The following is a 25,343-nucleotide window of genomic DNA, read 5'->3' as shown; positions in this document are numbered from 1 at the left end:
GCCATTCAGCGCGGCTCCCCGCACTAGAAACTGCTATCGCAGTTTCGTAAAAGGAGGCCTATGTTTTTATGTTTCTATGGAGAAAAATTGTTTTTAATCAATGCTCAAAGAAGATAGTGTCTAACATGGGAGCACTGATTAAAAACAACTTTACTTCATATGATCTGCTTCTTGTCTCCGTTTCCACGTTGGATTATTAGCATGTACTAATCATTCATTTCTATCACAATGCATTTGAATTGAATGTATATATGTTAAGCCTAAAACATTTTCTTTCAAAGTTTCACAGAATTAGGTACACCACTGATTAAATTATATGAGGGATCTTCAAAACGTTTCTGCTCTTTAGTTTTTTTAATACTATTTATTAAATATCTCAAAAGCAAATTACATCACTTTTCCACATAATCACCCTGTTTTGCGATACATTTTTCACATGACATTGTACGACACACTCTCTTACCACTTCTCCTGCCCCATTTCCCGCCTAAATATGAAAATGCAGAAACGTTTTGAAGAACCCTCGTATATTCTGGTTTGATCTCTGGCTCTGGAATAATGATAGCCAACCTTTTTGTAAATGAAGGTCATTAGTGAAAATTATGACATCATCCTTACAGTACAAATAACTAGCCTAAAAGCTTTTGGTTGATGAATATCTGAACAGAATAGTTAATTTGGGGGAAGTCTTCTTGTTGTCCATTTACTAAAGATAAATTCCATTTGTGACAGTGTGAATTGTGCAGAAGAGAGGAAACATTTACACATATAAACATTTTAAGATAAATCACTTAAAATCTGCAAACAGACAGAACTAAAAAGTAATGACAGCTATGGCTGCACCGTTCTTTGGGGTTTTTAACTCACTGGTGACCTCATTGACCTCTTGCACTACAGGGCAAGGAGACACAATAAGTTTGCCAGCAGAGTCTTGTGATTGCCAGAAAGTAATAAACTTGTGGTCTCTGATGAAATGTAACCACAGTACGTGAAGAAACAAAGTGGATCTCCGCGTCCTGAAAGGGGAGAGGTTTAGAACAAACGCCAGGAAGTTCTTTTTCACACAGAGGGTGGTAGATACATGGAACGCGCTACCAGAGGATGTGATAAACAGGAGCACGCTACAGGGGTTCAAAGAAGCTTTGGATAGGTACTTCGAAGACAAAGGGATTGAGGGGTACAGATAAGAGTAGAGGTAGATTATAGGGATGGGTTTAGAGGTAAGTTACAAAATTAATCAGGGACCACTGTTCAGGCACTAGGCCTGATGGGCCGCCGCGGGAGCGGACCGCTGAGCAGGATGGACCTCTGGTCTGACTCAGCGGGGGCAACTTCTTATGTTCTTATGTCCTTTTTAGAGGATATGTCCGGGTGTCCGGACGGCTTTTCAAAACCAGCACTTTGCACTCCTGCCCCAGCCCGAAGAGACGAGGTTTATGTAGGGCTGGGTTCGGGGGGGGGTGCGGAATGGAGTGGGGTTGGGGGGTGGAGTGGGGCGGGCCCGGGGGTATAATGGGGCAGGCCAGGGATGGAATGAGGCAGGGTCACACATCCTCTTTTACCTGATGGAAAATCTGGTAACTCTATTTCTGCGGCACTTGTGGCATAGGACTGGCAGTGTCTCATAGACATTTCATTAGAGACCACAAGTCCTATTTGGAAGGCCTAAACTGAAAGGAATTGTTATAAATTGAGCTGAAGATCACCAATTTGTATATTCATTTTAAAACATAAGACTCCTGACAGAGGCCTGGTGTCTGTTGAAGATCTCCAATAAAATCAGTCACATTTCTTTGGGTCCACTCCACTGTGTTTTACTGCTCTTATCAATTTGGAACCAGACCCATCAAGTCCAAAAACTGGAGACAGTGTGGCCTGATGCCCACCCATGTTAACCTCAGACCCTATCAAAAAACAGTCCTGGGTATGCTACAGATTGCATCTCAGATAACAAGAAAGTGTGAGGATTAAGAATTAAACCAAGGTCTAGAATGAAAGGATGGGTAAAAATGCATCCTTGGATCAATCAATTTTTCTTGTACCTCAGACTATTCGAAATATACCATCTAGTACAGGGATCTCAAAGTCCCTCCTTGAGGGCCGCAATCCAGTCGGGTGTTCAGGATTTCCCCAATGAATATGCATGAGATCTATGTGCATGCACTGCTTTCAATGCATATTCATTAGGGAAATCCTGAAAACCCGACTGGATTGCGGCCCTCAAGGAGGGACTTTGAGATCCCTGATCTAGTACATGCCAGTGTGAAATTGCTTACCATAACATCTGATTCATCAGCAACTCTTTTTACAAGGGACATGTATCCATTCTTGAAAACTGGGTCTTGCTCTTTTATTGATAGTGTACTGACTTTCTGACAGTCAATAAATAGTTTCACATGATTCCCTTCCACACTCAACGCCAACTTGTGCCAAGAGCCATCAAAGATCTTGTTCACATCATGAAATGTTCTGAACACAAGCGTCTTCTGTGGCGAGGCATAAAAAAAGTCCAAAGATTTTGGAACTCCCACGAAACGAATGCCAACTTGTTCTTTGCCTTCTGCATCACTAACTTGCCACAAATTCCACATATTTTGGGGAGTGTCATTTAGCATCTTAAAGGTAGCTATGATGGAATATGCTGAAGGGAGTCCATCTGGGTAGATAGAACTGCAAAGAAAATGCATGCAATTTATTGTTTGTAATGAGACACAAAATTATTTGGATTTAGCTCACACCTTTTCAGATACATTGGGTATCTCCCTATCCCTGGAAGGTCTTACAGTCCAGAAAAGGAATTCTATAAGCTGATGTCTAAAGTTAAGTGCCAAAAGCTTGTTACAGAATGCCAGCAATTGTGCAAGTGATTGGCACTAATAATTGAATACTAAGGGGCTCATTTTCAAAAAAACAAAAATGTCCAAAAACGGCATAAACCAACACTTGGACGTTCTGATTGCCAGGATGTCCAAGTGCCAATATTCAAAAACATCTTTCTGGACATCATGTGAGGCGTCCTAGATGCTGTGTATCCAAAACTCAAGGGGCATGTTGGAGACGTGTTCGGGATGGGTTTTGTTCAGGCTTAGGCTTGGACTTGGCACACCTTCTTTCACCAGCCATTGACATGACATAAGTTGACATCTAACTTTCAGCATTAATAGTTCAATTGTACCCAGAAGTTGTTATTGATACATATGATTGCCGAGATGGTGTTGTCGAAAGAAGAGCACCTAAGAGTTATTATATAATGACATGCCTAACTTATATAGAATGGGCAGAGCATGGGTGGAACATGGGCAGAGGTATTTTCCTGCTGCATCTAGGTGCCCACACTTATGCCAGATCTCTAGCTGGTTTAGTTGTGCTGATACTGGGTTATGCTAGTATTCTAAAATGAAACCTGTGGTCAAAGAATAGTCTTCTAACATGGATCCTTGAGGCACCTATGTGAAGGAGCCCAGTTGAAATATGAATGTAAAGGGACAATTCTAGAATACCTTTGGCAGTTTTGGATTTGAAGATGCTGTTAATAAGTCTGGAGGGCTATAACATCAGCTCCAGAGGAATGGGTTCATTTGGCTTAGGGAGTGTCTAGTCTACTTGTATATTTATAACCAGCCATGGCTTAGTGGGCAAAATTTTTATGTGGAATACAATCTATTTATGTGGAATACAATCTATGTGGAATACAATTTAAATTTTATGTGGAATACAATCTACAATCTGATTTTTATGTGGAATACAATCTATTTCTTACCTGGTCCTCCTTTTCAGATGTATGGCAGGGTTTATGCGGAACGCTGTTAAACCTGGATATGATCCCTTGACTGTACTTACAGCAGATTCCATGGATAACCTAAATCCTTGAAGAAGATCAAAAACTGCAAGTAGAAAAAATAAAATAAAATGATTTTTCTTTATTTCACCTAGACCAGAGGTGTCAAACTCTGATCCGCAGTGTAATAAAATTTGGCCCCCCAGACAATTACAAATGTACACTTAAGTTGACCCGCCAGCAGACATTTTTTTTACACAATCGGGTACAAGCTATTTTGAACAGCAAATTAACTTGTCCCAGAATTCAGTCAGACAGCTAAACTTTCCTATTTCCTAGCTTACAAATAGGGCACTATCCCCTTCAGGCTCTACTACAGGCTCTTCTGTTGATGCCCTTGCTCAACATTTCAAGAGTAAAGTAGCCCGCCTTCTCATGTCTTTTTTACTGGAGTCCATTTCAGCAAGTTCCAGATTTCTGCTCTGTCCTAATTTGAGCCTCCAACAATTTGTTTTGGAGGGCTGAGTTTTGTCTTAATGGGGGGGTCTTTTACTCTACCATCTCTCATTTTTCTATTCAGAACTCTCTCTTCATTGAGGACCACAAATTGTCATCTGGATACTATTCCTACAACATAGTTGAAGATTGCCTACCATGTCCTTCTTTCCTTGATATGTTCTACCACTGTGGAAAAAGGCAATTGTCTATTCAGTTTTGAAAAAGTCTTCATTGGTTATCAGCTGACAGGCAAATTAAGTTTAAATCAACTTGCATAGTTCATCATATATTACAGACTGACTCTTCAGATAATCAGATTTTGCTTTTTTTCTCATTTGCATTATTCTTCTACCAGATTATGTGGTACTTTATTACTACATTAGTGTTTAAGCCCGTTACATTAACAGGTGCTAGAATATATGTATGTCTGTCTTTCTTTCTTTCTATGTCTCTCCCTGCCCCTGTCTCTGGCTGTCTGTCTGTCTTTTTTTCTTTGTCTCTCTCTCCTTGAACACTTCTGTCTGTCTGGGTTTTTTTTTCTTTGTCTCTCTCTCCTTGGCCGCTGGCTGCCTGTCTGTCTGCTTTTCTTTATCTCTCTCTCGTTAGACGCTAGCTGTCTGTCTGTCTTTCTTTCTGTCTGTGTCTCTCCCTGGCCCCCTGTCTGTCATTCTTTCTCTCTCTCTCTCTCTCTCTCTCTCTCTCTCCTTGGTCTCTGTCTGTCTTTTTTTCTTTCTCTCTCTCTCTCCTTGGCCACTGTCTGTCTGTCTTTTTTCTTTGTCTCTCTCTCCTTGGACACTGGCTGTCTGGCTCTCTGGTCCCCTGTCTGTCTGTCATTCTTTCTGTCTGTGTCTCTCCCTGGACTCCCTGTCTGTTTGTCTTTCTTTCTGTCTGTCTTTCTGTCTCTCTCCCTGGCCCCCTGCCAGCCTGTATTTCTCTGTTGCACCATGCTTGCCTGTCTCTTCGTGGCCCCCTTCTGTTCCCCCCAGAACAAAGCATGATTGCTGTCTGCCCCCCAGCACACCCCTCCCCCCAAAGAAGCCCCCTTTCCCTCTCCCCCTCCACTTCTTACCAGCATGGGACACCTCGCAGCACACGCACGACACCCTCCTGCCATTTCTGAGACAAACTGCCACTCAAACCACTGCATGCGCCCCAAGCCACCCCACGCGCCGCAAATGGAATGCGGCCACAGAGGCACACAGCATGGTGGCAGGGATCATGGCCTCCTAAGTGCACATGCATGCTTAGGGTTTTGTTATAGAGGATTTTCCACAGATTAGAGGGGTACGGTATAAACGACAGCTCAACTCTTCTTTTGCTTATGCTGCTTTGCAATTTGGAATAATCTATCTGTTCACATTAGGGACTGATATCAATTACTTAAGGTTTTGTAAAAATATGAAAACTTTTTTATATGACTTGTTGCAATATTCATGTTATGATATTTTAATTATTGATTGCTTTTGTAGTTTCCCGTCGATAGTGCAGCCTCTTTGAATGTAAATCACCTTGAACCTTTTTGGTATAGTGCAATTAATAAGTAGATTACATTAATTTGATTTGTCACTGCCTTTTAATCATCACCCAATCTTGAATTTATGTTTTGTGTCTAAACTGGTGGAAAAAGTAGTCTTTCAGCAGCTATCAGCTCATATTCTGCATTCATGCCAGTTTGGTTTTAGACAAAACCACAGTACAGAGATGGTTGTTAGTGAGATCCACTCTTATTTTGATGGGGGTCAAATATTTCTATTGGTGGCCCTTGAACCCTCAGCCACAGGAGTATGGTTTTTTTCTTGGTTCTCATCGTTTTTGACTGGCCATTCCTATAAGATTGTTACTCTGACTTCTGTATCTGGTTCTACAGCCTTAGTGGTCCCTTAAGGCTCCATTCTTTCCCCACTTTTATTTAACGCTTAGCTCTGTTCCCTAGCAACCTTGTTAGAGAACTTCAGCATTTCTGCATTTTTCTATGTGGATGATATCCTTTTAGTATATCCAGTTAATTAGAATAATCTTAATTTTCATTTCCTTCAGGATTGTCTTGATTTTATAGCTACCTGATTTACTAAAATAATAATAATAATAATAATTTTATTTTTTATATACCGCCTAACCAGGAATGGTTCTAGGTGGTTCATGACAAATAAAAACTGATCATACTGTGAAGAATACAATTTAAAATGGAAATACATCAGATAATAAAACATAATAAATGCATAAAATTTTAAAAACACGACAGAATACAATTAGGATACAAATTTATCAAATAATTGAGCCTTCAATAATTTTCTAAAATCAAGATAGGAGGAAGCTCCTAGCATAATTTTTCCAAACCAACCATTCAATTTAGCAGCCTGAAAAGAGAGAGTTCTCTCAAGAAATCTTTTATAACAACACAATTTAACAGAAGGAAATGTAAACAAACTCTACATGTGGACTTATTTGAGGGGTTCAAAGAAAAATGGGAAAGAAGGTAGCCAGGTGACAAGCCAAAGATTGATTTATACAAGCAAACTTAAATAAAACTCTGGCCTCAATCAGCAACCAATGAAGTTTCTGATAATATGGCGTAATATGCTCCCATTTTTTCAAACCAAAAATCAATCGAACTGCAGTGTTTTGAACCACTCTGAATTTTCTAAAAGCAGGCTAGTTCTCAATAGGGACAGAACAGTAGCTTGCTAGATTCCTAGTAGTTTCCCTGGCCTTTTCTAATTCCTGCTCTGTTCAATTCCCTGGTTCATTCTGCTTTTTGGGAGCTATAATTGATACTGTGATTCTATTTTAGCTGCAGGTTTCCAAGTTTTTCAATCAGGTTTCTTGATGTTGTGCAGATTAAGGCTATTGTGAGGATTCTTTAATGTTTCCACGTTGCATACCCTCATTCATACGCGTGTAAAATCACATCTGGACTATTGTAATCTATACTGGGTTAGGTAAAGCCCAATTGAAAAGACTCCAAACTTTGCAGAGTGTGGCTGCCCATTTCCTCTGTCATGCATAGTAGAGAATGACACATTGACAGAATTCATCACCGTTTCCATTCCTGTCCCCGTGGATAACCGCGGGAAACCATCCTGTGTCATTCTTTAGTGTCTATCTCAACCTCAGTCCTTCTACACCAAAATTCTTTAATGCAAGTGTAACCAAGGTTAAAAAAAATAAATTAAAGGAAAAAAGATTTACCTGTTGATCCGGCGTTTATGCCAGATCAAGTGCATGTTCACGGTTCCCCTGAGCTGCAGGAAGGGAGAGCTGGCATTGTTGCAGCTGGTTTGGGGCCCAGGGGCAGCCGATGGTGTCGGGCTGCCTGGATTTGTGGTTGCGGCAGAACTTCCTGTCTGCCACAACCTGCTTGTTGTTAAGGGGCAGGTTAAAGTGGCGCCGGAAGCACCAGAAGTTTGTCCAGCACACTGATGCAGTAGCGGCAGAGGCCACATGTGCTGGACCCTGCACCTCGGTGTTGGGTTCGCAGCTATAACGTGCGCCGATGAGGTCAGCGTGCATATGCGTTTGATGTTATTGTCGTGTGGAATTTTGGACTTCTAGTTTCAGATTGAAATTGAACCCAGGTAAATCAAAGTTTTTTCTAGCTAGCCCTAATGATAAGCTTACGGAAACGATGCTTACGGTAAATGGTCAAACTTATCCAATAGTTCCTACTTTAAAAATATTAGGAGTTACTTTGGATCATACTTTATCATTAAGGCTCATATAGATTTACTGGTCAAAAGATGTTTTATCACTCTTTGGAAGTTGCGTACCATTAGAAAATATTTTCTAATTTAATCTAATCTAATCCTTAGGTTTGTATACCGCATCATCTCCACGTTCGTAGAGCTCGACGCGGTTTACAGTAGGAGAAATAGGAAGGAACTACAACAGAGGGTTAGAGGTAGAAGTGTGAAGAAAATTTAGAGGACTTGGGATGCCAAGATATAAGAGTTTCCTTGATTCCTAATTTGGAGGGAGACTTACATTTTTTGAGAAAAGCCAGGTTTTCAGATGTTTGCGGAAAACTTGGAGAGAGCTCAAGTTCCGAAGAGGGGAGGTACGGTTGTTCCAGAGCTCAGTGATTTTGAAGTGGAGGGAGGTCCCTAGCTTTCCTGTGTGGGAAATGCCTTTTAGCGAGGGGAAGGATAGTTTTAATTTGTGGAAGGATCTGGTGGTATTAGGGTTTGAGGAATTCCAAGAAAGAGGGATAAAGGGAGGGATATTTTGATTTTATTTCATTTAAAAAACCGGTTCAATCATCAATTCTTTCAATGCTGGATTACTGTAATGTTGTTTATTTGGGTGCTCATAAAAAAACAACTAGTAGATTAAAATTAATTCAAAACACAGCAATTCGTTTGATTTTTAATTTAAAAAAAACATGATCATATCAGCCCATATTATCAAAGGCTCCACTGGTTGCCGTTTGAGGCTAGAGTGTGGTTTAAATTTGGATGTATTTGCTACAAAGTCTTATTTAGGTTGGCCCCATCTTATCTTGTTGCTCATTTTAGATTTTTTATATGTAAAAAAAATATACGTAGAACCGGCTGGTTTTATTTTCCTTCAGCGAAAGCGTGCCGTTTTAAGAAAATTTTAGATAGGACTCTGGCGTTTCAAGCAGGAGTAATGAATATATGCTTGAATGTTCTTATTACTCCAGCCCTCGCTTATCAGCAATTTCGGAAATATTTTAAAACCTACCTATTTAAACAATACAATACTTAATAGATATCAATATCAATTTGATAAATGGATTTTTATTATGTTTATGGAATAAGGCTTACAGAAGCTTTTCTATTTTAGTATAAATAATCTGTACTGTTTCAGGTTTAGGTTTCAGGTTTAATAAGGATTTGATTGATCGCTTAATCAGAATTCTAAGCGATGTACATATCAATAAAATTACAAAATTTAGGGAACAATACAACTAATGACAAAAACTAAGTCTTAGAAGACTAATTATAAACTAACATTACAAACCCATAAAACACAAGGAGAGGTAGGTAGGGAAAAGAAATGCAAATTGCTTGATAGTAAGACATTCAAGGAAAAACATACTTTGTTTGAATGAGTTAGGGTTGAACTTTGTTACCGTAATTAGCATCTTTTATTGAATTGTGTTATTTCCTTCTATAAGACACTGTTATCTGGCTCTGTATTTTAAATACTTTGTAATTTATTGTGTAAACCGCCAAGAACTGTTATTATTATTTTTCCTGGCTTGGGCCTAGGAGGCCCGAAGAAAACTTAATTTTGGTGCCGGCAAGCGCTGGTGAAGAGGGGAAGGACCAGAGGAGATAGGGAAAGGCTCCGGAGAGCCTTTCCTGAAGATTTTAAAGCGCGGGTTGTTTTTTATTTTTGAATTTCGGCACGTGCCTTGCCAGCATGAGGGTGCTGGGCAGGAGTTGTATGGTCGGCATGGCAACAGCGACCTTGGTCTGCTCGTGTCTGGAGCCTGCTGCATTCTCGTGGAGGATGTAGCAGGAGGAAAAGAAAGTTTTAAAGAATTTTACTGTGGAAGAAAGCTTCTTTTAAGGTAAGGTTTTGGTGGTTTATTACTTTTCATTACTGCTGCTGGTTTTATTTTGTATTTTTATTTGGTAGAGTTTGGAATGTTAGCTTGCTGACTTTTGCTCCAGGTTAAAGTTCCACGTGCAGAAGTCAGCAGTGCTGCGGTGTTCTAAACCAGTGTTTTTCAACCTTTTTACACCCGTGGACCGGCAGAAATAAAAGAATTATTTTGTGGACCGGCAAACTACTAGGACTAAAATTTTAAAACCCCGTTTCCGCCCCATCTCCATGAGCTCGGTCACCTCAGTAACTATAGAAAAATAGACAAATATAGTGCAAAATGTAGACAGCAGATATAACTTCTCAAAACTGACATGTTTTGATCACTAAATTGAAAATAAAATCATTTTTCCTACCTTTGCTGTCTGGTGATTTTATGAGTCTCTGGTTTTCTGTCTATGTATCCTTTCTTTCATTTCTTTCTTTGTGCACTCAGGCCCAAGAATTGTCCTTTTCTATTCCCTCCCTCTTTCCTTCCTATGTCCTTAGTGTCCTCGGTGCCTCCTTCCCATTTCCTTAGTGCCCCTTCCTGTCTTTAGTGCCCCCAATGCATCCTTCCCGTGTCCCTCTCACTGCCTTCCACACTTTGTCCCACCCCCACCCCCGAAGCCAGTCTGCTTGCCTGCCTACCACCTTCCCTCCCTGCCCCGCAAAAAAAAAAGCCTCCCTCCTTCATTTCCACCCCCTTCTCTTACCACCCTGCTACTGCTAAAGCCGACAGGAAGTCTTCTTTCCGACGTCAATTCTGACGTCGGAGAGGACGTTATGGGCCAGCCAGGCAGCGATTGGCTGGCCCAGAACATGCTTAACCTAAATCATTCAAATCCCCTCCACCCTCTCATTTTTCTTTTTTAGAAAATGTAAATCCCAGCCGCTTCCCTTTTGTATCATGTCTACTTTATTGAAACATAAGAATAGCCATACTGGGTCAGACCAATGGTCCATCTAGCTAGCCCAATACCCTGTTTCTACAGTGGCCAATTCAGGCCACAAGTACCTAGCAAGAACCCAAATAGTAGCAACATTCCATACTACCAATCCCAGGGCAAGCAGTGGCTTCCCCCCTCCCCCCCATGTCTATCTCAATAGCAGACTTTGGACTTTTCCTCCAGAAACTTAAAGCAGTTCCCAAGGTCTATTACTTTGCGTTTTGATGGTTAAGCACTTTGCCCGACAGACTTATCTGCCATTTATACCTGGGACTACGTTCCCTCCATGTGTGTGATTTTTTTTTTTTTTTAAATCTTTCTTTTCTTGATTTTTGGTATTCTTTCTTTTATCATTTGATTGTTTTGATCTTTCTATTATGTAAAGGTTGTACAGCATATAAAGTTTCAATAAAAATATTTATGCAACAACATATACAGTACATCTAGTGAGCCATGAATTAGTACTTATAATAGTAACAGTAGTCAGAAGATATTACAGATTGCTAGCAATTTGAAGCTAATGAAACTGTACCCATAAGAAGTCTTTTAAGAATAAAAAAAAAAAAAAAAACATTACCTGGAATGTCTGGTAAATCGTGGCATTTTGAAAAGTTGAGAATTGCTAGGAGGAGTATAAGTAGAGGTTTCATTGCAGAATCTACTCTAGAAAATGTACCTACAAGACAATAAGGAGCATTTTCAAAACATATGTCTAAGGTTGATTTGGACATATGGCGCTATATGTTCCAAGTCGGCTGTAAGAAAATGCCTGTTTTCAAAAGGCAAACCACATACTTCTAGAAATAATTGTTTTTTTTGAAAATCCTTTATCTGAACATCCAGGCCGTTGGGACATTTAGACCGCCAGGATGTCTATCTTTATATCACATTTTCAACCAAAATTTCACCCAAGTCTCAAATGCCCATTTGGACATGGAAGGGGCCAGTCCTGTAATGGACTAGCCACCCGTTGAGCTGAAGGAGGCTGATGTGCTGAATGGGAGCCCGGTCATGAATGGAGCCCAGAGACTAGACTATAATAAAGGGTAATTATCTGGGTCTTGGAAGACAGTACTTTAAAGCCTTCCTACTTAGTGGAAATAAATGATTCCTTTTGAATTGTGCCTTCTGTCTTGATTTTCTGGATTTGATACCTTCCCCACATACATTAGGGACTGGGAGAAGTGAGACCTACAGAGGAACTAGGCAGCCAGGTGTAGGGTGTGCCTGTGCCAAACTCCAGGAGGTGACAATGTGTATATTTTTGTCCTGCCCCAGTTCCATCCTCATCCCACCCTAACTAAGCCCAGGCTATGCCTCCTTGCCATACGCACGTATTCACAATTTGCATGTAACTCTTACCCCCTCTTCTACGAAACCGCGCTAGTGTTTTTTAGCGCAGAGAGCCGCGCTGAATGGCCCGCACTGCTCCCGACGCTCAAAGAGTTCCTATGAGCACTGGGAGCAGCGCGGGACATTCAGCGCGGCTCACCACACTAGAAACTACTGGCACAGTTTCGTAAAAGAGGGGGTTAGCTGGAAGATTTTCAAAACCCTGACAAAATAATTTAGGCCCGAGGATTTACACCAGGTTTCAGTTGGTGTAAATCCTTACACCTAATAAGTGCACATCCAGGCACTAGGTGCCATTTTAAAAGCATCACCCACATTTAAGCTAAGTCTTGCTTTTTCCTGTTTATTGCTTTTTAGAAGGAAAAAGAGAGGCTGCAAGAATTAAGTGTGAAAGTTTGGACTAAAAGACTATGCTTGCGAGGGAATTGTTTGAGCACGGAAGGTGTTGAAAGTGACTGAGTTCAGCACGGTCTCATGGCGTTCTTCAGTCCCGTGCTTGATTTGAGAAGCTGTTTTTCCACATTTAAGCTAAGTCTTGCTTTTTCCTGTTTATTGCTTTTTTGATATTTAGATTATGTTTTGAGAATTTCATGATTTAGGTGGATATTCCTTTCCTGGCAGTGTGTTTGGACCTATTTTTGATCAATTTTGTTTGTTTGTGTGCCAGTTTTTGGGAGCAGATCGTTTTTTTTCCTGCAGGCTTTTGGGATTTTTACAGGCTAGTAGGTTTTTAGTTGTGCTCTTTTTTTTCTGGCAACACCAGCCAATATATGCTCCTGAGCTCCATAAAAGCTTAGTTTATATAGGCAGTTTTGTCTGTTTTCTATGCTTGTTGAGTCTTTGAGGCTGATTTGATAGTATATTTTCCAAATATACCCCCCACACACAATAGTGTCCCTCCCATTACAGGAAAGGAACCAAAATAATCAATAATTTTAAGCGGGTTCCCTTATTTTTGAGTGATTATTGGCCCAACTCAAAGCCCCATTTAAAGAATAGCAGCGCCTTCACTGATGCTTCATTTAATCCGTTGACCACTCAGCTGAAAATCCAGCCTATTGTTTATTGTCACATTATTCACATGTCAGATTTCTATACAAACAATATACTTTTGACAGGTTTCTATAGGACCATGTCTAATTATGACTGCTATATTGTAGAATAGAGAATGGCACGGTGACAAAATTCATCACCGTTCCCGTCCCCGCGGATAACTGCAGGAAACTATCTTCATGTCATTCTTTAAGGAGAGAGGGAAGAATCAGAGTATGAATGGCCACAACCACTGACCCACAAGCTTTGCTTTGAAGAATGCTGGTGTAGAAGGATTGAAGTTGAGATAGACACTACAGAATGACAGTCTCTGGTATCCAGAGCAGATATTGTGATGTCATAATGCCTCATTCCACCAGTGCCTAAGAGCCAATCACATCAGTGATGTCACAATGGCTTCATTATCCTTGGCTCACATAAGAATCAGAGTATGAATGGCCACAACCACTGACCCACAAGCTTTGCTTTGAAGAATGCTGGTGTAGAAGGACTGAGGCTGAAATAGACACTAGAAAATGATATGGGATTATTTCCCGCGGTTATCCGCGGGGACGGGGACGGTGATGAATTTTGTCACCGTGTCATTCTCTATTGTAGAATTCATGAATAATCCGGCCAGAAGGCAGGCAATTCAGCCTTTACCCTCCCCCCACTCCCCCTGTCTTCAACCAGGATCCATTATATCTAAATAGGAGAGAGATTTATCTAATTTGATCTTGGAAACGTCAAGATTCCAAGATTTCACTTTCACCTTCACCACGTACTATTTATTAATGTACAAATATCAAAGGCATACTTCTTTTATAACAGTTTTCACCCCTCCCCCCATTAGTTATCCTCACTAATAGCCCTCAGTAGGACGTGAGACCAATTGCTAGATCCTTCTTGAATGATATGACTTATAAGTGCTAAATAGTGGACACAAACCATGGAATACAATTCTGCCATTCTCTGCAGAGACTGGAACGTTTAAATATTGAACTTCACACTTACTGTTTGCTGTGAAATGCAGCTCAAAGGTTGCCATTCATTAGTTTCAAAGGCTTGTATTGTGTAATAAACTGTATAACTAATTTAACAATTTGGTTTTCAGATCCACAAATAAATTTTAAAATTTTATTTTACTGCATGTTTTACTGTATTAACAGTGCAGCAACTTGACAATGCCATTCTCGGAATTAATTTATTACTTAGTTTAATCCCTATTATCACATCCTCGGTGTTTTACTTGTAATAGAAATGCACATTGTAGTCTAAGGGCTAGATTCACTAACCTCCTTTGCGTGCCCAATCCGGGGCCAATCCATGCAGGCCCGACAAATTTCGGAGGAACACACCCCTCTGACCGCATGGATCGCTAGTGTACAATCCCAACGCTTGCGCAGACCATCTGTAGATGGTCTGCGCATACATCTATGAGCCGTCTAGAGCCACAACATTTTTTTTTTTTTAAACTTTTACTAGCTCAGCAAGCCCGTGGTTTTAACCCATGGGTTAAAACCATGGGCTTGCAGTGCAGGGAAGGGCAGGAGAGTCGGGGCTGCAGCAGAGATTCGTGGCAAGAGCAGGGCAGCGAGTCGGGGCAGCAGGCAGAAGAAATTTGGGGCAAGAGCAAGGCGGCGAGTTGGAGCAGCAGGCAGGAGAGATTCGGGGCAGAGCACGAGATCGGGGCAGGCAGGAGATCAGGGCTGAGACACGGAAGCAGATCGGGGCAGAGAAGCAGGGCAGAGAGCAGGGCGGCAGAAGGCAGGGCAGTCGGAAAGGACATCAGCGGCTGGTCCTCAGCTGTCGCTTCTTGTGTTGATCAGCCAGCCCAGTCAGTTTGCAAGATTTCTGTAGTGAATCGCATCCATGCCTGTTTTGCATGCCGTTCCCCTCATTTGCATGCACAGATCGGAATCGGATCTAAGGAGAGGTAAGTGAATCGGGCCGGAGTTAAATCAGATCGCAAAGGGGTCGCAAACGGATCGGTACACAATCGGTATGCTTAGTGAATCTAGCCCTAAGTTCACTTAAAGTCGGGCATATGTGGTGCAGTGGTTAGAGCTACAGCCTGAGGTTGTGGGTTCAAATCCCACACTGCTCCTTGTGACCCTGGACAAGTCACCTAATCCCCCCATTGCCCCAGGTACATTAGATAGAATGTGAACCCACCAGGACAGATAGGGGAAAATGCTTGAGTACCTGAATGTAAACCACTTACACTATAAATGGTATATAAATACTAAAAATAAATAATGATGAAGTACTAAAAGGAAAGTCCACAAATGGATTTCCAAGTGCAAAATCCCAAATATGCACAAATATCCCAAATATTATGCTTTTTAGCATTCAAACCACTCATTGTAAAATATTCATATTATCGGGTAGTACCAGTAAAATCTTTTCATGCTATCTGTAAAAATGCGTATTGAGTTGCTGCATACAAATGTATGCAAATTTGCAACATAAACCTGAGCATAAAAATGTCTTTAGAAGCTGGTTGCCTCAAAAAAGATATCTACACCTCAGTAAAGTTATATTTTTTGCTGGGGTTTTTTTCACTGCTCCTGCTCCTACGCTATCAACGCCATGCAATGTCCCTCCCCTGATTTTCCACGGATGCCCTCGTGTTGACGTGGGTTCCTTGAAGAAGAAGATAGGGGAGGATATTTTCTTCTTCAAGGAACCCACGTCAACACGAGGGCATCCGTGGAAAATCAGGGGAGGGACATTGCATGGCGACACCAGGAAATACTTCTTCACCGAGAGGGTGGTAGATCGATGGAATGGTCTTCCGATACAGGTAATTGAGGCCAGCAGTGTGCCTGATTTTAAAGCTAAATGGGATCGAAAGGTGGGATCTCTTCACAAAGGGAGGTAGAGGAGGGTCATTGGTGTGGGCAGACTTGATGGGCCTTGGCCCTTATCTGCCGTCACTTTCTATGTTTCTATGTAACTCCACATACACAGGAAAAATATAAGATGCAGCTGAGGTGTGTGGAAAAACCAGCAGCTTGGTGCGTTAGCCATCCCTTCTGTCAAATGGTCATCAAATAATTGCAAGACAGGGCTAATGAAATTTGTGCTGTGTGATGAGGAAGTAACTTCTTGGTGCTTGTGTTTGTAAAGCTTCTTAATAAAATAGGCATGATGGTAGTGTTTTCCTGTCCTTTTCTTTTGTCTGTCATTATAATTCAGGCAATTACAGTATAATGAGAGAGAGGACTGACAGGTCTCTGAAAATAATCAGTTCCATTTCGAAAAGCTGGATTTAAACAGAAAAAAAAAAAAGATATGCAAGAATTTCAGGAAATATCAAGACATAAGCTGTTCAAATGAGGAAATGTAAGACCAGAAGTAGGGCAAAAACCACGAAAAAGCATTTAAATCAGTTTGCTTACATAATAGTGAAGCAACATATCTTTAGCTCAAGAATTAAAATTCCTGTGGCTTCTAACAAGGAGAACAAATCCATATAAGTCTTGCAATGACCAACTTGTCCAAAAAGTGCTGTGGATCATTTTGCATTAAAAAAAAAGTGACATTTAAGAATCAAGGAACAGTTACAGCTTTTTCAAAAAGGTTTTGTTTCTGTAGCTATTTCCATATGATATTTTTCCCTTCCATAAGTTGTAGAAAATGAAACATTTAGCCAAGAATATGTACGTTATTTAAAAACTACACCTGCAAACTACACATTTTTGCCCCACTTTTGCATAAAATTAAAATGTGGTTCTTAAAGTCACACTATGGCATCTGTTTACTAAGGGACAAAGAAGCACAGGGCTCCTTTTACAAAGGCACGGTAGAGTTTTCTACTGCAGGCTGGCAAGATAAATGCTCCGACGCTCATAGGAATACTATGAGTGTCAGAGCATTTACCTCACCGGCATATGATATAAACTAGAGAATGACACGGTGGCGGTTTACCCGCGGCCACCACATTTTAGCCGCGGGTCACCCGCCGAAAACGGGGAAGAAAACTAGCAGTCGCTGCGGCGACGGGGACAAGGCTATTCACCACCCGCGGGGCGGTGAATGGTCTTGTCTCCGCAGTGAGGTATCAAGGATCGCGCGGTCCCCGCAGCCACCGCCCGCCCACCCGTAGCATTTAGCCAGCTCCCTCCCTCCACCTCACCTTAAATTTTGAGTTTTCCGGCTTCCTTTTTTCCGAGCCGCACGTGTTCAAAAATCCGTGCACGCGCGGCTGCGCGAGTCAATCAATCTTCTCCTCTGACGCAACCGGAAACAGGAAGTTGCAGGAGAGGAGAAGTTTGATTGACTCGCGCAGCCGCGCGTGCACGGATTTTTGAACACGTGCGGCTTGGAAAAAAGGAAGCCGGAAAACTCGAAATTTAAGGTGAGGTGCAGGGAGGGATCTGGCTAAATGCACGGCTTTTTGAACGCGTGCGGCTAGGGAAAAAGGAAGCCGGCAAACTCGGAACGAATATAAGGTGAGGTGGAGGGAGGGTGGGGGGCTGCTGGACCATTCTTCATTACTTTGCCATACTAATTCCATTCTATGTTAGGTGCCACGGACTCAGATTCGAGTCCTAGCGATGATGAGTTAAAGATCCCAAAAGAAGCCAACTTCTAAATCCAGTGGTTAGAGCTACACTACACTCCTTGTGACCCTGGGCAAGTCACTTAATCCCTATTGCTTCTGACACAATGGGCAGTTCCAAAGACCAATGCTGAGCTTGATAGACCCTTAGTCTCCACTGTTTTTAGTGATCAACAAAGTTCTATGTTTCTATAATCACCCTAATTCTGTTATCATTGGACTAGATATTCAAAATGATTTAAATGGCCAGGACAGGCTCCTGGCTGTTCAAATCATCTGTCCAGGGCTAACCAGGCATTTTCAATCTTCATGTTCAGCCCAAATGGTGTCACACAATTCAGCAAAAATACCCAATGTTGTTCCTCATAATTTAAATGTTGCTCATAGAAGGAACAACATTGGGTATTTTTGCAAATGGAAGTTGGAGGGTTAATTCCCTTGAAACAGCCAATTGAGTGAAACATGAATTCATGCTGGGACACAAGATAGGTTGAATTTGTTTTGAATTTAAAAAGAAAAATGATCAATGAAGAATACTATAATGGCAAGAAAATATAATGATAAAACAGCAACTAATTTTGCCTATTTTTATATATTAAAAAAGTACTACATAAGGTGAATGTCCATATTGCTGTCTGTTGTTCTGCTGAGCACTGGCATTGAAACAGCAAAATGCATTTATTGTATACTTGTCCTCTGTCGGAAACATTATGGTAGTATATTAGTTGTGTTAATAAAAATTTATAAACAAAGCCCTGCCAGCTGAACATCTCTTTCTCTAGTTCAGCAGCAGGAACTTTGATTTATAAGAATGGAATACGCTAAATATTAGAGTACTAAGGCTTATATGGATGCTGCGGGGACGGTGACGGGGCGGTGAATGGGATGGCAGTGACGGTGACGGGGCGGTGAATGGAATGGCGGTGACGGGGCGGTGCAGAGGATGGTGGGCCGGGGACGGGGCGGTGACGGGGACAGATTTTTTCCCCGTGTCATTCTCTAATATAAACCTCTAAACCACAGCTTTGTAAAAGCCAGCAACAGAAATGTAGAAACATGAGGGCAGATAAAGGCTAAATGGCCAATCCAGTTTGCCCATCGGCAGCATCCGGTGTCAGGTCAAAAGCGCGCCGGGACAAAGCCGCGCGCAGACAACTGAGCGCAACGTGGAGGCGCGTGCTGAAGAAAATGACTGTTTTAAAGGGCTCCGACGGGGAGTGTGGGGGGAGAAACCCCCCACACTTTACTTTATACAGATCGTGCTGCGTTGTGGGGGCGTTGTGGGAGGTTTGGGGGGTTGTAACCCCCCAAATTTTACTGAAAACTTCACTTTTTCCCTAAAACACAGGGAAACAGTTAAGTTTCCAGTATAATGAGGGTGGTTACAACCCCCCAAACCCCTCACAACACCGCCACGATCTGTATTAAGTAAAGTGAGGGGGGTTCCCCCCAAAAAAACCCTGTTGGAGCCCCTAAAAACACTCTTTTTCTTCAGCGCGCACTTCCGTCTTGCGCTTAGTTGTCGGCGCACGCCTTTGTCTTCGGCGGTTTTGTCTATGAACTGCAGCATCCACTATCTCCTCCACTCCCTAAGAGATCCCACTCAGTGGCGTAGAGAGAGCGAGAGGTGCCCGGGGTAATAACGCCCCTCCTTCCCCCCATGCTCCTTCCCTGATCACTCCGCTGCAGCACACATTCCCCCCTTCTATTCCCTTCCCCCGTACTTCTAGTGGATCACCGCCACGAACAACAGGAACGTCAGCGTGCTCTTCATGAGCCTGTCGGATCTCCCTCTGACATCACTTCCGATGCGCGGCACCCAGCAGGGGCATCAGAGGGAGAGACGACGCAGTCGCGAGGAGCATGTTGACGTTGTTGCTCGCAGTGAACAACTAGAGATACAGGGGAAGGGAAGGGGGCGCGCGCGCGTGGCAAGGGGGAGGGGTGAGAAGAGGCGGGTGAAGAGGAGGATGGTGGCCGGTGCTGCCACCAACATGGTGCTCGAGATGGACCGCCCCCCTTCCCCTTATTACGCCACTGATCCCACTATGTTCTCCATATGGCACCTAAAAAAAATCGGCAACAAATAAAGCCTGAGTAGTATTCTATAAACCACACGTAAAGTTAGGCACAGTTTATAGAATAGTGCTTATGCCTGGGACCTGTGTTTAACTTTAGGCACATCCATTTGCTGCAAAGGAAATGTGGTGGAAATCCTCACACCTAAAGTTAGGCACAGATGCCCCTTAGTCTTTAACTACGTGCGAAATTTTGAAGAATATCACCTATCCACTCATGATCCATTTCTACACCCTACCTCCCCCCTCCCTTTTTGGCACCATGTGGCCCAAATTTATACACATAAATGTTAATTAAACCAATTAGCACTAATAATTTCTTATTATGAAGCCAGTTAACTTTATTTGGCTCGTTATTCAATTAAGTGGCATATGCAAATTGGGTGCGGGCCAAATTTGTGTGTGCAACTCAAAGTGCCATATATAGAATTTAGGGGTAAGCCCTTCCCACACAGTTAATGCATGTTAAAACATTATGCACTAATTTGCCTGTTTCTACGCTTCATCTATTTTTGGGAAATATTATTGAGAGATGGGTGTAAAATGGCCATTCCTGCATTATGCAGCTAGCACATTCTGATTAGTGCATGCTAACCAGATAATACAGTTAACTCATGAGCACTTAGGGCCTGATTCTACATATAAATGACACCTAAATCATAGGCGCCTAGGAACACAGTGCTTAGCACATATCAATTGTAGGAATGTTACACAAAGGAAACACACACACGCAGTCTTAGAGTTGAGAAGGAGGCGCTCCAAATAAATGAGAATCATAGCTCCATTAATTACTTAGAGGTCCGATAAGTTCTGATCCAGGGCATCAGAACAGGCAAGGTCAAGTACACAGGCAGTTCGGAACCAGGCCAGTTCGGCACACTGCCCTAGGCCCTGTGTAAGGATCCATGCCCTGTGTAAGGATCTAGGTCTGTGTTCTGATGCCCTGGATCAGAACTTATCAGACCTCCATCCCTACAGTCAATCTTAAGTGAGGCCTTGTTTATAGAATTGTGCCTAGTAGCACCTAAATTGAACTTAGGCATGGTAGGCACCCTAACCTTAAGCGTACAATATTTTTTCCAGGGTTTTCTTGGCCTAAATACCGGCACCTAAGCCCAAAACAGGCACCTACATGCCAGAACATGGCCATGATCTGCCCCCTAACCATGCCCACTTTCTGGTAGGTGTCATAGGCTAGACCCTTGACTGAAGTGGTAGGCCCCTACTATCCAATTAATTGTAATTTAAGTCAGCTATGGGGCTCTTATTGCCAATTACCCATGCTGATTAAGCTTTTCAAATAAGGCTCCTAGATCGACTAGGTGTGCTGATCTGGATGCCTAAATTTAGGCATCTTTTATAGAATCTGTGCCTTAGGCCCTCTTTTACTAAGGTGCATTAACCGATTAGCGTGCGCTAATCAAATTAGTGCGCACTAAACGCTAACGCATGCATGTTAGTCTATGAATGCATCAGTGTTTAGTGCATGCTAATTTGATTAGCGCACGCTAATCGGTTAGCGCACCTTAGTAAAAGAGGGGGTTAGTGTCTCCTAGATAGGAAGCGGTAAGGGCTCCCATGTTAATTTATTGGTGGTAACTCTGCCAATAGAAATATAGAACATGAGGCGCAATTAAAACAATGGATAAAAGCCCTAACAATATGTCATGTTCAATCCTGGCTTAGTACCCAAGAAAGTCCCTCATTAACTTGCATGAAGCCTAGATTGGACCACAGCTTAATAAAACAGCCCCTATATGTTATATGTTAAAGATTAGCCCAGTAAATCCTAGAATGTTCAGAGGCGATTTACAGTGTCAATTAGTGTCTTGAAACCTCCCCATAAAAAAGGGAGAAAGAATATCAGGGTTCAAAATTGATGGTTAAAGAAGAAGAAGAGCCTTGCATAGCTGGACACTTGAGGAAAGCAACTAGACTTAATTTACAATTTGAGACCATTTTTTTCAACAAATGATGACTATGGGCTCCTTTTACTAAGCTGCGCTAGCGGTTTTAGCGAGCGCTTAGCGAGCGCTATAATGCCGTGTGCGCTGGATGCTAACGCCTCCATTGAACTGACTTTAGTTTTTCTGCATAGCGCAGGGGTTAGCACGCGCTAATCTGCAGCGCACGCTAAAAACACTACCGCAGCTTAGTAAAAGGAGCCCTATATTGTGCTTTTAATTTAGTCAGTCACAAACTCTACAAGCTCTTGTTATTATTAGCTAATTACACCATGTAAATATACAGTAAATCAAAAGGGTACTCCGTAAATATCTCAAACAGGCTCCATAATTTAATAGCTAGATAGCTATTAATCATTTTTGGGGAACTATACTGTATAGCAACATCTTTTAACAGCTGAGTTTTAAGAAGAGCTTCAGTTAAAGAAAAATTATGTTATTTAATCTAGTTGTTTATTCTTGTACATGTGATTACTTGTTATTATATTTTACTTACCCGATCCCCTCCCTCTCTTATTTATTCCAGTATGTCTGTTTGTAATGTACTCCCCTTTTAACAAGCTTTTTATTTTATTTTATCATTTTCTTTTAATTTATATGTTTTTATTGTAAACCGTTTAGGTACCTGTTTGATAAACGGTATATCAAAGAATAAAGAAACTTGGAAAAATGGGTGCAATGGAAAATACTTTGCTCAAGAAATCAGCTACTAATTACCTTATACTCTAAACTTTGGTCGTTTCCCATTGTCAAAACGAATTTGATTCAGAGTACACAAAAGATGCAGATCATGTCTTCTAAGGCAGATATATTTTAAGTGGAAGAGAAAAAGAGAACTTACTTTTTAACACTCTGCAGCAATGAAACCAGATGAGATGCATGGAGCTGTGAAAAGTCACCCAGGAAGCTTTATGTAGGCATCCTTGCAACCAGAGGACACCGAGAGAAAAAGAAGTTGGTAGAGAGAAGAGGGGAGATGAAAGGAGAAAGAAAGTCAAATAGATGACGCCTCCTTACACTGAATGCTTCTTTTCTTTCTGTTTCACCAATTCCTTACATGTTTCGCCTTTAGAGCTTAAGTTCATAATAGGGTGCCTAAATGAATGTTAAAAAAAGGCATCTGTTGTATGCTTATATTACAAAAGCCTAGGTGCCTTCATAAAATAGGTTTCTAATAGCGTCCAGTAGCACACAAATTTACAATTTCTCCCCCCAAAAGTATAAATGTATGCATATACAGTACACTGTAGGGCAATTCTGTACCTGGTACCTCTATTTAGGAGTCTATTCTATAAAGGAAACTAGGGTCCATATTCTCGAACCTGCGCCAATGTCAGCAGCTGCCTCAAAAGCAGCCACTGATCGCGTGTCAATAACGTGACAGCACTGGTTAGAAAAATGTGCCTCCAGAAAAGAGGTCTACCAGTTGTCGTATCCAATTCTCCTACATCTACCAATTGTCCTACTCTGTCAGAAATGTTAAAATTAGAAATCTAAATAAGCCATCAGATGATCGTGGCAGTGGAATTCCCGATTGGCTGAGTCGGCAGGACTCCCTAAAACCACAGCTTCAGGGAATTCTGCTGGTTCAGCTGATTGTGTATCCCCCTGTCGCAATCAGCTGAACCAGCAGGGAGATCCCCAATTCCTCTCTCCCTTCCTCCCACCCACTAATCCCTCAGCTCCCTCCAAAAAAAGCCCTCTCATGCCAAGCCTGACACCTCTCTACATTCCCCTGTACTTTGCATCTTGGGATGCACTGGAAGGGACCTAAGGCCCTTATTGACCCCTCCCAGTGCCCCTGATGCCCATCCATACCCCCTGACACCCCCACATACCCCTTCACACTACCCATACCTCTGGATGAAAAATCAACAAGAAATATGCCCCTCCCTCCTGCCAATATGGCCATCTCTTCAAAATGGTGGCCCCATACCTTTGGATGAAAAATCAGCAAGAAATATGCCCCTCCCTCCTGCCAATATGACCGTCTAATTTTCTGGCTCTGGTAGAAATATCCTTAGCACACAGGAAAAACCCACATAAGTGTACACTATAGTCACTTTCTACCACTGGTTTGTAAAGAACCCCTCAATGAAGGAACATGGGATGACATTTCAGAGTATCCAGGTTTTGAATGCAATACTTGTAAAAGGTTACTTATTTTTACAGAGGGAATTAGAGAAGCTAGAAAATGTTATTAAGCATTGAGATCGTCATTTAATTAACTTACTGAAGATATTTATGGTTCCTCCCAAAGATTTGTTAGATAGATAGATCTGCTGAAAATACTGAAAATTCCAGACGTCTCTCTACCTCCTACATCAAAGGTTCATTACTTGCCTATGGCTAAGAAAAATCTAAATAATCAGCCAGAAGTATATCAGAGTTGGGATATTCAGGATTTATCCTCATTGTTGGAAAATTCTATTACTCCAGAAGTTACAACTGCTCCTCTTGTAGTGACTGTAGTTCTTAGTGCTGATTGGAAGTGACTTCTGCATATTTGTTCTTAATATCGAGACGCACCTTTTATGCGTTCTATACTTGAATTATTTCCAGATATAACTAAGGATACACAAAAGAGAGGGTGATAGATAAATGATTCGGGGCCTGAGTTGGAACTTATGTAGTTAAGTTCCAATGTTCAGCAGTTAACCACCTAAGTTAAGCAGCAATATTGGACCACATAAAATATAGTCCTACCTTTATACAGGTGGTTAAGAACTGAATATCACACTTGGGGTTCCTTTTACGAAGGCACGTTAGGGCCTTAACGCGCGGAATAGCGCACGCGCTAAATTGCCATGCGCGCTAGCCGCTACCACCTCCCTTTGAGCAGGCGGTAGATTTTGGCTAGCGCATGCTAATCCAGTGCGTGCGCTAAAAACGCTAGTACACCTTTGTAAAAGGACCCCTTAATCACATAAGAGACAGCCAGTCGCATAAACCTGGATATTCAATGCCGAAACCTGGACATGGTCGAGTATTGAATATCCAGAAATAACATCAATGCCGGCTACTTCACTGCTGCATATATACAATCATATAAAAGCTGTTAAAAACTAGAGAATATATTTTCTTATTTAATACAACTTCAAAAATAAATGCTAGCATCGAAATTGATAAATTAACCCTCCCTTTTATGAAGATGGGTTAGGGTTTTTTATCACAGCTTTTGGCGGTAAAAGTGCCGATGCTCATAGGATTTCTATGAGCGTCGGAGCTTTTACTGCTGCGGCTGGCGATAAAAAACCCTAACGTGGCTTCATAAAGGAGGGGAGGGGAGGGGACTAGGAACTTGCTTAACATTTGCAGAGATGTCAAGGATGGCCCTTACTAAAGAGTGAGATTGAAGGCTGAAGTTTCCCAGGGCTAAATTTGTAAATACATGCATATGGTGTTGCGCTGTAAACGAAAAGGACAACAAAAAAATTATTTAACTTTCTTTGGTTTTGTTACACTTTAATTCTTTAATCCCTGTTTAAATCATGCTAGCTGCACTATTTACCCAAATCCAGGCTTGTCAGATTAACTGCAGGAAATGAACCTTCCCCACCCACCCCCACAAAC

The 25,343-nt window shown here is 41.7% G+C and overlaps 1 protein-coding gene across 1 annotated transcript in view; it reads right to left on the bottom strand.

Moving 5' to 3' along the window:
- LOC117357175 (collagen alpha-1(IX) chain-like) overlaps positions 1-11,426 on the bottom strand; it is a 72,231-nt gene extending 60,805 nt beyond the window's left edge. Inside the window, exons 1-3 of the mRNA XM_033937547.1 lie at positions 11,354-11,426; positions 3,761-3,884; positions 2,277-2,670 (exon numbers count right to left, since the gene is read on the bottom strand). Coding sequence (XP_033793438.1) covers positions 2,277-2,670; positions 3,761-3,884; positions 11,354-11,426 — 591 coding nt within the window. The remainder of the gene's footprint in view (positions 1-2,276; positions 2,671-3,760; positions 3,885-11,353) is intronic.
- Between the last annotated feature and the right edge of the window lie 13,917 nt (positions 11,427-25,343).

This window comes from Geotrypetes seraphini, chromosome 3, assembly GCF_902459505.1.
Source record: "Geotrypetes seraphini chromosome 3, aGeoSer1.1, whole genome shotgun sequence".
NCBI classification, from domain to species: Eukaryota; Metazoa; Chordata; class Amphibia; order Gymnophiona; family Dermophiidae; genus Geotrypetes; species Geotrypetes seraphini.
This window is presented reverse-complemented; position numbering and strand designations above follow the sequence as displayed.